The sequence below is a fragment of the Papaver somniferum genome, unplaced genomic scaffold (assembly GCF_003573695.1).
Source record: "Papaver somniferum cultivar HN1 unplaced genomic scaffold, ASM357369v1 unplaced-scaffold_24, whole genome shotgun sequence".
NCBI lineage: Eukaryota > Viridiplantae > Streptophyta > Magnoliopsida > Ranunculales > Papaveraceae > Papaver > Papaver somniferum.
The window spans coordinates 1,768,295-1,784,199 of NW_020634374.1; the positions used below are offsets into that span (position 1 = coordinate 1,768,295).

At 35.2% G+C, this 15,905-nt stretch overlaps 1 protein-coding gene and 1 long non-coding RNA gene across 5 annotated transcripts; both read left to right on the plus strand.

Moving 5' to 3' along the window:
- The first annotated feature begins 2,278 nt into the window (after window positions 1–2,278).
- Window positions 2,279–4,278, plus strand: LOC113340908. Of its 2 annotated transcripts, none has more exons than XR_003355681.1 (2): window positions 2,279–2,597; window positions 3,832–4,278. It is a non-coding gene; the product is annotated as an uncharacterized LOC113340908 (long non-coding RNA). The 2 variants fall into 2 exon arrangements; XR_003355680.1 differs by having other exon boundaries at window positions 3,896–4,278.
- A 5,802-nt stretch (window positions 4,279–10,080) lies between these two features.
- LOC113340900 (uncharacterized RNA-binding protein C17H9.04c-like) lies at window positions 10,081–11,841 on the plus strand. 3 transcript variants are annotated; one of them, XM_026585951.1, is made up of 4 exons: window positions 10,081–10,225; window positions 10,638–11,019; window positions 11,234–11,355; window positions 11,453–11,841. In XM_026585951.1, exons 2-3 carry the CDS (start codon window positions 10,646–10,648, stop codon window positions 11,328–11,330), a joined length of 471 nt encoding a protein of 156 aa, XP_026441736.1. In that variant the 5' UTR covers window positions 10,081–10,225; window positions 10,638–10,645; the 3' UTR covers window positions 11,331–11,355; window positions 11,453–11,841. The 3 variants fall into 3 exon arrangements, with proteins under 3 accessions (XP_026441736.1, XP_026441737.1, XP_026441738.1); XM_026585952.1 differs by having other exon boundaries at window positions 11,234–11,345; XM_026585953.1 differs by having other exon boundaries at window positions 11,234–11,304.
- The last annotated feature ends 4,064 nt before the right edge of the window (window positions 11,842–15,905 follow it).

The window sequence follows — 15,905 nt, forward strand, 5'->3', positions numbered from 1 at the left end:
GTTTATTAGTTAATGTACTAAACTAATAATAAAAAATTTCTAAGAGAGATTTCATAAATATTGTTTGGCATTTAATTGAAAACAGGAAAACCGAAATTAGGTACTTTAATGAATATCTTGAGAATATTTTCGGTTTTGGGATTTCCTTGTTGCCCAAACAACCTTGGTCTATAAATACTTGAGTTTTCATTTCTTGCAAACTATCCTAAGAGCCAGGAAAACTTCATTCGTGTTATTTCTGATGGATTCGTCTATCCGGAGAGGAAAGTACCCTAATTAAGCGAAATCTCTTACAATCGCTCGTTTAAGGACTTCTGTGGGATCAAGAAGCTCTACGAGTACCGTTGGTGGGAAACTAGATAATTGCATTGTTATTTTAGTTTTCGATTATTGATCTGATTGACTAATGGTTGTTGAAACTTTGATTTAACCTAGTTTGATTATTCTTGAGAGCCTTTTCTTCTGACATAAGGGTCACTCAAACTAGATGAAAGTATCGACGGGATCTTTAGAACCATTTTTGGATCTAAAGACATCTTGTGATAATCCATTTTTAACAGAATCCGATATGTGTGTGATTGATCACAAGAGGATTCAAGTTTGTGGTGTGCAGGTTATTGAGAAGGAAAATGAAGATTTGAAGTCAAAGAAAATTTTCTTATTAGTTTTCGTATCTTGTGAATTTGTGCAAACATCTTGATCGGCTGGGATCCGACTTAAATTGGATTTATCTAATCCGAAAATTGTATATTGATTCGCAACTATAATTTGGTGGTACTCTTCAGTATCAAAATATTACTCAACTCTCCGAAAAACCTAGTCCCACGATTATTAAGTTTTCTTTATCAATAATATTAAATAACATTATTTTAATATTTTAAAATAAAGTATTGGATGCACGCGCGAGGATATATGGAGACCTATGCAAAATAGGAAGGGAAGCAAAATAATAATAAAAGAGAAAGAATAAGAGGCACACAGGACCAAGGCCAGCCGGCCAGCCGGCCATGCCCAGTCTATGGACGGTCCCACACCTCTCACCTCTCACTTTTCCTTTTTATTATTGTTTCTCCCACATCTCTTGAAACTCCCACGTTCGAGCAAAATCTCAGTTTCCACATTTCTCCAATATTGTCAAATCTCCAAAAAAGCCAAAAAGTCTAATGGTCCCACGACCGTCCATGCTTTTCACGACAAATATTAAATATTATTATTTTAATATTCTTGAATTTTGGATTACGAGCAAAGTCCTACTTGCTCATTCATGCAAAATTGAGAGTTTCATTAAAGATCCAACTCTTCTGAAAATCCAAAATATGCTCAAACGACCAACAAAATGCCTGAGATTTTCAGGAATGGACGCCCGAGGGACATGGTGGCCCGTGCACCACCATGACCGGACCTGGACGGTCCCTTGGCCATCATGGCCGGCCAGTCCCACGCCTCTCCCTTATTATTTTAGCAATAATTCATATCTTTCCATAATTCTGGAATCTCATTCATGGACATTCCTCCACATGCTCGGGCGTTCGTTCACCACCAATGACCGGCTCTCAAACCCATTGGTTGGTCGATATTTCTTGACCCACATTGGACAACTCTCCATCCAGGGTTTTCCAAAATTAGGGCTTCGAATTTACGATAATTCGATAAATGTTGAAAACATTTATATTGATGCAGCAATCAATATTTTTTAATTAATGCTCGGTCCTGCTACCAACATTTATGATTGCTGGACCGTACGAGAACACCATCATTGGATGACCATCCACTTGGCCGCTCACTCAATATTTCAATGGACCTCCATCCAACCGTATGTTCGATTGTCTAATATTCACTGATATTTTAATCCTACTTTATCATTCGGCAATTTATCACATAGTGGATCAGGAATGAGTACTCTAGATAACTCATAACTTAGCAACATCTGATTTCCTGTTGAATGCTCGACATATCAGAGTAGATCCATGATTGAACAATCTCATCGGACGTGCATCGATGCAAATTATCAGAACATCATTAGTGATAAAGTCACTATGTGGTAAAATAGAGTCATTATGAGGCATACAAGGAAATGACAAAATAGAGTCACTATGTGGTAAAATCAATAACCTTGTATTCATCATATTTTTATCGTAACAATAATACTTCATTAGTGTTATCTTACTAATATAAACAAAACACCTATTTTTGGTACGACCCTGAATGTGGTCCGGACACCCCTAAAATACTAAATTAACCTTCATTAAAATCAGTCACAGTTGGTACATTACGTCAATATCCAAATACTTCAGGGTACGTCAGTAGTCTTTTGATTCTCTTTTCTTCTTCGTACAGACGAAAACAAATCACTTGATTTTGATTTCATCCCATCGAAAATTCAAGCCACCAAATCAGTTATCACTCTTCATCTTCAGAAGAAGTTTACAGTTGAAGTGCTGCTGACGAGATGGTTACAGTACCTGAGTTGAAGACGAAGTTTGTAGCGGAGGTGGTGGCGATGAGTCAGTGAGATGCCCTGCTACTTAAGGGGAAGAAGAAGAAGAGAGAGCAGAGAAGCAAAATAAGAAGAAGAAAGACACAAAAAGGAATTAACTGTAAGTATGGATAAAACCCTAATTGCTATTTACTGTAATAGATCCCTGATTTGTTAAATTGCTATTTACTTTATGCACAGAAGATTATAGAACCCTAATTTTTCCTGTGAACACATCCCAAATTCGCTCAATTGATCCTTACATTTCTGAAATTCGGAATTGGTTTCTCAATTGCAATTTACTGTATGTATAGAACCCTAATTTGTTAAATTGCTAGGTGAAATTTCTTAACATTCATTTTCTGTTGAAATTCCCAAACATTTATCTCTATTATGTGGAAGCTATTGCCATTGTATCTTCACTCAGACCCACCCTAAAGGAAACAAACCTTTTCATTTGCTTCTCATTAATTCATAGGAACTATCTTTTGACCCTAAGGATTGAATTATTTGCAGTGGTTTTGAGTTAAGCTAATTGACCTGTGTATAAAGTTCTGTGTGTTTATGTGAACCATCAAATGTGCCCCTGTGAGATCTCTTGCAATTACCCATTTCAACCGGTTCTTTGCATTTGTATAATGTGACTTATGCGGCTATGCTCTCTAAATATGTTTTCGTTTGATACCCTAGCAAAGCTTAGGCAGTAACTTTAACACTTCAGAACTATTAACACATATAAGCACCACGTTGGAGATGAATTTCTCTCGAAAGACTGTTCTGCCATTTTAGCTTTATAATTTGTTGTTTTCAGTAGTCCAAAGTTTGTTGTGGAAACTTATGAGCGCAATTGATTATCTTTTTGGAAACCATGGCAGTTAAGCTTACATTATTTAGGATTTAGGTTTTATTTAAATCCATATGAGTTTTGGCATGTTTGCTTTGTTCGTATTTCAGACAGGTTCTTTTGAATAACCAGAATCCTGCAAGTCATGCTATGTGTAAATGTTACATTAGAACGAATACATCAATGACGGTCATGACTGGCAATAGATACCGAAAAGGAGCTTGCATCGCTTAGGTAGTTGCCCAGCAACAGTTGCACTTGCGAGTCCAACTTACGTCCGTAAAATTATTACATAGCTCCACCAAGGTGCACCAATTAAAATTCATAAGGCATCTGTTATGAGGCATCTTCCCAAGTAGTGGTAACTTAAGAAAAAGTTAAGGTCTGGTCCAGATTTTACTGTATGTATGCCTCTGTTTTTTCCAGATTTTAATTTGTTTTCAAATTAACTTATTTTAGAGACATGATTTATCAAATTTTGAGTTGTTTGTTGTTCTATTATATTTAACAGATGTATATATTGTTGTAACTGATCATTTTTCAATCAATTCACTGGCGAAAAATGCCGAGTCCAGTTCGTCGTAGTCCAAGAATACAAGCTCAGCTTCGCATGGAAATTGACAATGAACGGCAACAACAAAGAGATATTCGATTGAACAACCGCCAAATTTTCAGAAAAGGAAAAATGAGCGGCAATGACTGAAGCTGAAAGGCAAGAGCTTGTTCAAAAATGACGCCACACTCATCTTATGCGGAAAACACGAGATCGACTTGCTAACAAAGATGGTCTTGAGACATCAACAAGTTCAGGTGAGCGTGGCATGAAATGTATAATTGTTCTTTGCTGTAGTGCAGTATAATGTCAATGGTATAATTCTTATTGGTTGCAAGAAATGAACAAGTTTTTGATTGAAAAAATATTATTATTAAATGATAAATTCAAATTTATTTGTGATTACTTTTGCACATTAACATGAAATGAGTTTTCACCTCTTGGCGTTGACCGTTGACCGAGTGTTGACTTTGACCGTTAATTACTGCATGAAGGCAACAAAATTACGAAACGGATGTACCTGCAGGCGCATCGCGCATGCGTGCTATACTAGTGGTAATAATTAGAATCTAATATTAATGATTAGTTGTTAATGTTCATAATTAGTGGTTAATATCAGTGATTATATAGTCTTAGTTTCAAAGATTTTTTTTTTCTGTTAAAGAAGAAGAATAAGAAATTAGGCTTTTGAGATTTGCTGAACTAATAGATAATTAAGGTTTGTTAATACAAAGGTATAGACTTCAAAACAAGGTTTAATGTCCTTTTTATAAGTTGAATTTTTACAGTCTAGATCTACTGACCAGATGAATGGTATGGCTGATAACTTGTCACCCAAACCTAGGTATATTTTTTAAAAACATAGGTCCGGCTGACAAGTTATCAGCCGAACTTCACTCTCTGTTTAGGTTCGGCTGATTCGAATAAAAAATTGAAAAGCCGAACTAAGTGTGTTTTTTAACAAAGTGAAGTTCGACTATCATTTTCATGTTTAATTATCAGTCGAACTGTTATTCTGAAATATAAAAAAAACAACGAAGAACAAAGATCTGGGTTCCAATATGGGGATCTGAAGCTAAATCTCTTTCCGCAACGCTTCACACGACTCATTTATACTTGTGGTTTTAATCAATGATCAAAGATTTATGAATTAACAATTAATCACCGACGAAAAATAAAATCAAAATGGTTTGATTAATGATTAAATTAGGTTAGGAATGAAAACAATTTTTTATTTTGAATATGATTTTGGATTTTGATTAGTTTAGGTTTATGTTTTAAATTTAGGTGGAAGATATTTAAGTAATTTAAAATAATTAAGGATAACTTAGTAATCTATCCACTATTAGGACACTCCTTATAAACTCACCCTATATAGGAAAATGGTTTTGTACGCCTCAAAACAGGTTTCTTTGCTCATGAGCAAGGGTGGAGCCAGATTAGAACATGGGCGTGCACACTTAGGGCAACTGACTCGGAAGCCCATTTTCAGTCATTTTATTTGATTTTAACCATTTTAGCCCAATAACATGCCCACCCGAACTAATGAAGTAGCCTACTCTAGTCATATAGTCCTATGCGAAGTATACATTTTCTCCATGGTTGATCCAATCAAACTCAAGTATACAAATATAACATCAAAGGGCCAAAAAGGTGGGAAAACTCTGCAAATCGAGGATGACAATTCACTATTAGTAGGGTTGATGGCACACATAGAAAGGTGAGTCGACCACTATCCTATAAACAAAGGCAAAATAAAGAAAATCAAAAGATGGGAAATTTATTATTGTATGTTGTTAACATACGTCACTCATTGTACATACATTTCTTGGATGGATGTTTTCACGTGCATGCAACTCTGAAGATGAACCCCAAAAGGAAAACTCTAATCTTCATACAGTTTGATACTCAGGTATGTAAATATTATAAGGTCTCAGGCTTTTAGGAAGTTTCTTACCGACTTAAAAAAAGTAAAAAAAGAAGTGAAAACCACTGTCAGATTGTTTGTTTATGCATTGTGCTTTGCCAATTGTATCTTTTTTACTGCTAGTGGAAAAGGGTGCTTCATATTTTGGTAGAGAATTTAAATAAAATCGAGGTTGCAAACTAGCTGGACATCATGCATAGGTTAGTCATGTCAGTGTACATTTGAAAAAAAGAGAACCAGAGAATCCAATCTTACCTAATTTAAATCTAATATTTGGGTGTTTCATTATCTGGGAGATGGCCTAAATTGTAACTAGTGTTTGGCAAAGTCACCAACAGGCAACAAGGGCTGTGCATGGACTCAGCTCAGTAGGACTTTTCAATTGCGAAAATACATCCTAGCTTAGCTGCTTTAAGCACCACATTCTGTAGCTCGTCCACAGCTTTGATTTTGATTTTGGACGTTCCAGTGAAGTGTCAACTCCTAAATCTTGATTTTTTTTGTTTCATTGTTTTGAAGGGTCTATGCTTTGGCGCCCTAATCACCTTTTACAGGAAAAAAATCGGTTTGGCAAAAATGCCGGTTCACCAGAAGAATTGGTTCAAAATATATGCAACATAGTCATCAAATAAATAAGTGATGTTAATGATCATAAGATTGCTATACGGGGTTACCAATTTGTTTGGGTATATCAAGTCAATGCTTTGGGTTTATTTTTTTTTGTCTTATCTTAATTTTGGTAAACCGCAAGCGAAATATTAACTCCCTGAAGCAATCTTGCCTTAGCCAGTTCCATCCAAGTCTAACAAGGCAGCTAGATGGGTTATCAAGTTGTATAAAGGGTTACCAATCTAGTACATCCAATGGTGAAAATTATTTTGTTTTATATGGATTTGGTAACCCCATATAGAATTGGGTAACCCTATAGCAGCCATGCAAGTCCACCCATACTGTCAAGGTACGAACTACACATACATTTACAACTCAACTTAGAGCACTTACAGCAGTTGATTGTTCAGGTACGGTAGAAACAGCAGAGAGATACGCATAGTAGAATCATCAGATTAGTAGTACGTACATAGTAGTAGAGAATCAGATCAGACGAAAAGAGTAAATGTGGGGGGAATATAATTATAAAACTCAAGTCACAGAAAAAGAAGAGAAAGAAAGACAGTGAATAGCGCAGTAGCAGTAGCAGTAGTGATTGAAAGAGAACGTTGTGTGCATGGAAGCATTTCCCAATACAAAAGAGGGAATCGAATTCGAATCAAATTATTACAACTAGCTAAGCAATTACTACTACTTACACACCACTGTTCCTTCTTTTTATTGTCTTTTACAGTGTGTTTTTATTTTTGCCAAAAACTTTCTCTTTTACATTACCCAAGAAAATGGAACCATGCACTGTGCATTATGGAAGCAGCAAGCAAAATCTTCTCTGTTACCTTTCTCTCAAAACAATAAGGTTTTCAAAATCTAAGTTCAAATCATCATAGTATTAAACAAGAGTTATGATACGTGTATCCGCATTTTTTTTCCCTTGTAGTGTTGAATTTAGAATGTGAATGTTATTGACTGTTCAGTTCCGAAAATCGAAAAACCAAAAAATTCACAAAAAATTCCACGGTTTAGACTATGAATGTTATTAACTGATAGGCTCCGATCATGCTACCACGGAACTGCCACAAGACTTTTCACGGTTTGTTAGAATTGTTACCCCAAGTTTTCAAATTCGAAAAGTTACCATACTACCACCACTGTTTGCTTAGAATTATTGCATAACACTAACAGAGATGGAGAGATTAATGCACTGAGAATGGAATAGATGCTTTAATTATTCTTTTTTCTTATTTATGCAGAGAGACGAAAAGCAAAAGACAGTAGTGTGTGATTCAGATAAAAAGAAAAAGGAGAAAAAAAAAACACAAACACAATAACAGAAAATTTTTAAAACAAAACGACAGAAGAGAAAATTCCCCTTAAGAAAAAAGAAGATGGTCAAATCTAACCTCGAAGACTCCTTTCTTCATTCATTCATCATCATCAGCTTCGACTAATCTTTATCGAAACTCTCCACCAATTTCTCTCCCTTTCTCCTTTCTCTTTTCCACTTCATCAAAATAATCAATAAAGAAGAAACTTAAAATTAGATTCTCTTCAAAAAAAATATTGTAAGAACAAAATTTAACAATTCCCAAAGCCATGATAAACCAACTCATTACACTTTTGCATGAATACATGCATAAACTGTACATCAATTTATCCGTAAACTTACAATGCAGACACATATACAGGGGGCGCAGGCAATACAGCAGTTGACAACTGATTCCCAAAACCTATTTTGAATGTTTTTCCCTCCTACCTTCGATTTTGAACCCCAACTGCAAATTATATAAGTTCTGTTTACAGTAAAAACATAAATCACCTGCTAACTAAAAAAATAGTAACATTACTGAATTATTACAATATCTATAATCGGAATCTGATACCCTAGTTTATTGACCCACCAAAACGCATGCCAACATAAATTGCTTCTCTAATTTTGCAAATCAGCATTATATAAGAGAGGTAGTCAAAAGCATTATATTAGGAGAATGTTAATGGAGTGTATATGGGTGCAATATGTAAGCTTGTATCTTTTGACTTATAAAGTGATGCATATAATTAAAGTAGTTCAAGTACCAGAAGAGAATATTCAAATTTAAAAACCAAAGGAAATCTCTTCTTTTGTACTCTCATCATTAATTGACTATGTTAATTGCACATAAATGATATCAGGGTTTAAGATGCTCATCATTTACTGACTATGTTAATGGCATAGACAATACTAGGATTTAAGAAAGGAAAAATGATGCATATCTGGACCCTTAATTTGTCTCTTTTTCTTTACCTAACAAATACTTAGTTTTTTTTGCCACAAAAAAGATGCAATACCCATGCTGTCTGGCAATGTTATTGTGTTGTGGATTGCTGGATTCCTACTTATCCAACCTAAACCCACCACGCAAGCAAATTGTAAGCCACATGGACATACACTCTATTTGCCATTTCAGCAAATGTGGGTCCTTAACCTTTCCACTTGGTTAGTCAAAGGGCAACATTTGAATCTAACTGGATGAGGTTTTGCTCTGCTTCTAGGTTACAAAATCTCCTTTTCCTTTCTTGCTTTGTATGGGTCATGAATGGTGGTGGGTTAATGTTGCCTTGGTCAAACCTGCTTTAACCAGACATTGACATATTTTGCTACCAAATATTTGTAAAGATAGCTTCAATTTCACACATTTCCTGTGCATGCATATCCTTGTAATATTGCGTGATGCTGGCTAGGCATTCTAAAGACATGGAGTTTGTATGTAAAGAGTGGAGAGCATAGATTCCAAACCTAATTTTCATATGGGTTCTTGATGCGAGCTTATCCCATATCCATAGCAGCTATAAAAAGAACAAAACTATATAAATTTTATACTCCAGTCGCAGTTCTAAGCTTAACAGGAGTTTTACAATGTTATTATCACATCATTACATATACACGTGTGTATGAGTAACAAACCTGTGAGTATCTACAGTTTGCGTATATGACCACGTGTGCACTGATTCATCTAGAGTTAGATCTAGGTGGGTCACCACATGTGTTAAGGGTTAGTGACTATCGAGTAGTGACCACACCCATGTGAGTAAAAGATGGGACTAAGTACTTTCAGAGTTGCAGTCATAATTTCAAAGAAATATTCACCATTCTTACCTTTCATAATTAGAAACTAGCCAAATGATCTCATATAGTATATACTTTTGTAAGTTGTTATCATCATGTATATGAGGACCATCAAATCTCAAAAATTTGAAACAGATAGATTGCTACCTGGCAAAAATCGATAACGCGCATGGCCAATCCAACGGCTAAATCAGATGGTTCTTCAGCAAAAGAGGGGTTACAGAGAAGTATGGGACCAAAATAGATGACAGGTTCATAATATGCAATATTAGCTGTGTAAATGAAATTGAGTATGAAGTGTTGTAAAAACAAATGCATGGAGTTAATAGTAATTTTCTTTACTGTATTATTAAACAATAACTCAGTTCCTTCTACCCAAAAGTAGTAAGAGCTTTTCTAATTTCTCTCATTTTCTATCTTTGGAATCAAATTTCTTTATCTCCACTTTTTCTTCTTTTAGATTTTTGTGATTCCTCTTCGTTCAAGAATGCCAGCAAGGGAGAGTGTGTGGGGTGAAGAACGCTAAAAAGAACCATCCCCACGGCTCTCCAAGGGCACTTCCTTTGAGGCTCTAAAACAAGTATATAAACCACACTAACCTACACAAACCAAATCACCAATCTCCCTCTCCCCCCATTCATTTGTTGCTCTGCTTCTTTTATTATTATTATTGCTTACATATATCCTTCTTCTCTTCCTAAGTTTTTCTTAAGGTAATTCTTACAACCCTTGGGTGCTTCCAGTGTTTTATAACGTTTTTCTGGATCAATTTGTATAGCCCTTCCATCCTGTTTTTTCTTACCCAGCAAGTAAAAGTAAACCTCTTACGAGATACTGGTGCAGTATGGTTCATTAGTAACAGTGCCAAAATAACAAGACTGAAAAGCTATTGTTTTCACTACAAAATTCATACTGTTCAACTCCCAATTCATTTGCGATTTCTTTTAGCTTGGATACTCCATCCTATATTTGTTAGTATTTCGTAGTGGTTTACAGAGTGATTGAATAAATTATGTACTCCCAATTCTTATAAGTTAGTATTCTACTGTTAGTGTAAGAGCAAGAAAAAATACGTAGAAGCTTAAAGACGTACTAACCTGTTTTATTTACTTCTCCCGTTTGTAGAGACGGAAATGGGTAGTAGGCCAGGAGATTGGAATTGCAGGTCATGCCAACACTTGAACTTTAGCCGAAGAGATTCCTGTCAACGTTGTGGCGATTCTCGGTCTGGTGAAAGAGTGGACTTCGGAAGTTTTGGTGGGAGAGGAAGCAGCTCTTCCTTTGGATTTAGTGGGTCAGATGTTCGACCTGGTGATTGGTACTGTGCAGCTGGGAATTGTGGTGCCCACAACTTTGCAAGTCGTTCAAGTTGCTTCAAGTGTGGCGCTTTCAAGGATGAGTCAGCCGGTGGGTTTGATGCTGACATGTCACGTTTAAGAGCAGGAGGAGGCTTTGGCGGTGGAGGTGGTCGTGCTGGATGGAAATCTGGTGATTGGATTTGCACCAGGTATAATAATTAGTGTAAGAAAGTGAAATAATAGTGAAAGTCAAAAAGGAAACAAATACGGAGATAAAAATAGAAGAAACAAACAGACGCTTAGATCAATGCTTCGTGTTTATATTTTTCTATAGAGAACAACTGAATAACTAGTTCACCTTTCAATCAATAATCTATCTACATAACTCTGAATACTGAACATACTTGTGTACGTGATTAACAGGTCTGGCTGCAACGAGCACAACTTCGCAAGCAGGATGGAATGTTTTAGATGCAATGCGCCGAGGGAATATGGTAGCAAATCCTCATATGCAGCATAGAATTTCAAGATTTGAGTATGAACATGTATATACTGTTCTTAAGCTAATTAGAACTAGACACGTTCAGATCTTTTTGTCTCTTTCAATTTACACACTTTTCTTTTCTTGCTTTCTTATTTCAGGTGCTGCTGTCTAAAAAGAAGAAGACAAGAGAGAGCCATCATCTTATATAAAATCTCAAATCCGTGTTACCCTTTTTTGTCATCCTAATTTCCTTTGTCTTTCTCTCTGCTTCTATTTTGGTTTCTAGAGGTTCTCCAACCGAACCAATGTTGAAGACTATGTCCCACGTAGGGCTGTTTTCTTCAGCACTTTGTTAGTTTTCTCATAACAAGCAGTATAACAATGTAGTTTTGTTGTTTTAATTATTAGATTCTACAGTTTTTTTTGTATGTGTTTGAGAGGGGTTTTCCAGGTTTCAGTTCTAAGGTGCATTGTGTTCCTACATTATGTAAACCCTTCTTCTACTAAAGACATGATATAATTTAGCATAACAGCTTCAAAAATCCATCCTCCCTCTCTCTTCAAGTTGCAAAATTGTTCACAAAGTTTGTGTTTCAAGTTGTTTTCAAAAGAAGAATCAAATTCGTGGCAAGAAAAGGAACTTGCTTATCACTCACAAAATTTAAAGCATTCAGTTCAATGCAAGGGAATTATTTACATAAAGTTTGAAAATACCAACTAATAGAGTTGATGAAAAAAAAACTACAGAACAAATACACTGATGCCTTCTAACTATCAAATCTCTAAAAGCCAACTCAAAATACGTAGAAGCATCAGAATCAAATTCAATACCTTACGAAAGGATGATATGAAATGCAGACTTTATGATTTTTGAATATTTAAGAATGCCTTACTGAAACTGAGAATCGACTTTAAGGTATATATATCTTTCCCATTCAGAAATTGAAAAGTTAAAAATTCAATGGAAACAGATTATGTTCAGTTCAATTTTCAAATAACCAACTTATCTTAGTAAGTTGTCTTATTCTCTTGCACATTGAGCGCTGAATCCAAGACACAATCTACATGTATGTATCTCAGACTATATATATTCATTGTGTATCGGTGTGTGTGTAGGCGCTCAAAAATATCGTCTAAACAATATTTAGTAACTTCTTCTGGATGACTCTCATGTTTCCTAGAAAGATTTACATAAATAAGATTGTTCCAAGCACAACATGCAGTTCAACAAGTATAACTCCAAGTCTTCAATTTTGCTTTTTCTAAAATGGGTTCTGCGAATGAGACCAAAGAGTACTCCAATAAACCGCTGAAAGATTTCAAAACATGAAGAGCCTTACTTTATTAAGGATGTCTTAGACCTAATTTACATTGGATTCCGTACTTTTTGAGGTTACATCTTTTAATATGTTCCTTCACTGACCCAATGATCATGTTAAATGTATAGTTTATGCTCAGAAAGTTACCAAGCAACCTTACTGATTCTTCCTACACCACATTCACTAAGCTACTTTGACAAGATTCTTTGTCATCCTTTAAGCCGACTTTATGTTACTTTATCTCTGCTTTATTGTTGATATATTTAGGTCAATCTTCAAGAGAAATTTTACGTTTCAAAGAATATCCAAAAGTGTGGTTTCATAAATCTAAAGAGATATCACAGTCACGAATACTGATCATTCGAGCATCAATTCTCTAAAGCTATGAATATTCAAGAAAAATCAATGTGCTGAACACGAAAGAAAAGAAAAAAAACAAGCACCAGAGTTATCTACATGTTTTCTTTATCTTTATTTTTGCACACATAGTTATATGCATCATCGAACTGTGAGTATTAACTTTAGTGACGTTATGTTTTAAATTTCAAACCTAAAATGCTCAGTCCAAACAACTTACCAGTCATGTTAAGAGTATTATCTAGTACTAGTAGTGGATGAATGTCATTAGAAACAGTCAATCCATGAAATTATCTCACAGTTCACTCCTGTTACTACATCTCAAGAAGTAAAGCCTCAGTTTTAGAGACACTTCAATGTTTCTCCTCTAATATATTTAGCGTTCGTAATTTTGTTTAAGCAAGACTTGAAGGCAAAAAAGAAACCTTATTGCAGTTGAATTATCTTAGAACATAGTTCACATTGGATTCCATACTTTATGAAGTTACATCTTTTAATATGTTTTCAGTCCCTCATTTGACCTAATGATCATGGTATATGCATAGTTTATTAGCCAGAAAGCAACTGCAGATTCTTTCCTATATCCTCCTACCATACTCCACTAAATAGCTGTTTTTTACACGATTCAAATGGTTCACTTTAAGCTAGAGCTTTAAGTTCTGATCTTTATTGATGTCCATTGTCTTCGCCAACAGCCTAAACAAGTTGAACATAGGGGTCCATCTAAGCAATAAAAAGAAGTACTTATGTTACAACGTTATAAATTTCTTTTACAATAGCTAATGCAGGTCACTCACGAGTCACTACCTTAAAGAGTCAATAAATTCTGCAAAATGACTCTAAAGAACATTTTGATAAACTTTAATTATGACATTACAGCACCCACTTTGACAAGCCAACCCTAAATCAAAATCGGACGACATACTAAACCTTCGTAGGCAACAAAGAGCACCCACATCCCTATGCTTTATATCACCATAGTACGTTAAGTTTAAAGGTCGACCCTAGTTCAGGATAGAATGGAACAAAAACTAAAGATTTATTCTCTGTATTCAAGTAGGGGTGTGCAAATCGGAATAACGTGGTAATTAACTTGAGCAATATATGAATCAATAATCACCAATTTTGGCAAGCAGAGATATTGTGAGAACAGCGACAGAATTATCCTAAACATGTATTAACATTGTACAATTTTTAGCTATTCAGACATTCTTGCAAACATGTACAGGACAATATATATATGAAAACATGAAGCGATCAAATAAGATTAATTTTTTCACATACTTGATAGTTTTTGATCATCGCATATCCGAAGCAGCATTGTCCGACTCCAATTTGTAAATCATGATTCTTGTCATGAAGGAACCCGTGCTCATTTGTTCTCAACACTGTAAACCTAGATTCTTCTTTCTGTGATATTGTTGATACTAGATTGTATTTCTCAATCGTCATGGTTATGTTGTAGATTGAATTAGGTCTATCGAATTTGAGTGTTCCATAATCATCCTCATCTTAGGGTTTCTCTCGAAGATTTCAAATTCTACTTTTATTCTGGCGGGAACACATAATTTCATTTCAGAACTCAAAAGAAGCTCTGGTTTACACACCCATGCGAAAAGATTGATTCTATCTATTGGGCCTCCTTCGTATTGTTTGAACGGTTTTTTTTTTTTTTTTTTTTGGGTACCACTCCATTTTGGAGGGAACCATCATTTCGCTTTTAGTAGGATATTTAGAAGTAAATTGAAGCCACCCTTTATCCAAATATTTATGTTAATACCAAATTTATCCTTCCTAATTAACTTAGTTAATGATTAGCTAGTGTAATGCTTACTTAAATGATTAAGTTAATTTAGTTAGTGATTATTGAGGTTAAATTAGAGGGTTAGAGAAGAATAAGAAGAAGAAAATGGTTTTTGAACCATTTTTTTTTTTTGAGACGGGTGAATGTGAAATGAGTGATTCGAGTGATGATTGCTCCTCCTCCGAATCAAAACTTCCTTCATCTCCTAAAGTACTCGGTAATCTTCACAGCGATCCGGAAATGAGTTACTTGTAGATGGTGATTGCATTCTTTCCAAACTCAATCTCAAGATCAAAATGGTGGATTTTATCAGCCACAACCAGAGGATGAAGCTTTGGGTACTTAGGAATGCTTCAAATTTAACTAATGTTGCTTGAATTGGCCAAATTTTCGGAATATTAAAAAATTTATAAACAAATTTCGGCTAGGTCAAAGGAGTTTGGCTATGATATCTGAAGAACATGTAGTTGAATTATTCTGTAAGTGCAGTTCGGCTAGTGTTTCATCAGGCGCAGAGAGCCAAACTCCTATTGAATGGAGGTTTTGGTTAGTTCGGCTATCTTTTTCTAGGAGAGGTACCCGGACTCTTATGTTAGAGTACACAGACCATAGTTCGGGTAAGGAGAAAATATACGCGACGTAGCCCAACTCAACACTTGGTCTTACAGACCATAGTTCGGTTAGGGAAAAATATTTTCGACGTAACCGAACTCAACATTTGGTTTTACAGATCACAGTTCGGTTAGGATCAGAAAAAATTCCTAATCGGAGTGTTTTTTGTGTTCTTCATAGGTTCTATTTTCAATACGTTGAGATGTTATTAGATCTAATTAGAGCTAAAAAATAGTTATTTAACACATTAATGTCATTTATTAAGTATAACCTGACCAGGGTGGGTTGACATCATTAAAGATGTCAACCCAAAATTAAGCTATACATTGTTATTTCCTAAAGTTCAGCTACAAAACTAGGGTTCGAGAAAAACATCTTTAACCGACCTTATATTTGTAGCACGTTTTTCACACTATTTTGATGATTACTACTCAAATTTGTTAAAGAATTGGAATGTAATGGGTATGCGAGAATCAACGATGATTACTAATCAAAATTTTCTCGACTATTTTGGCGATG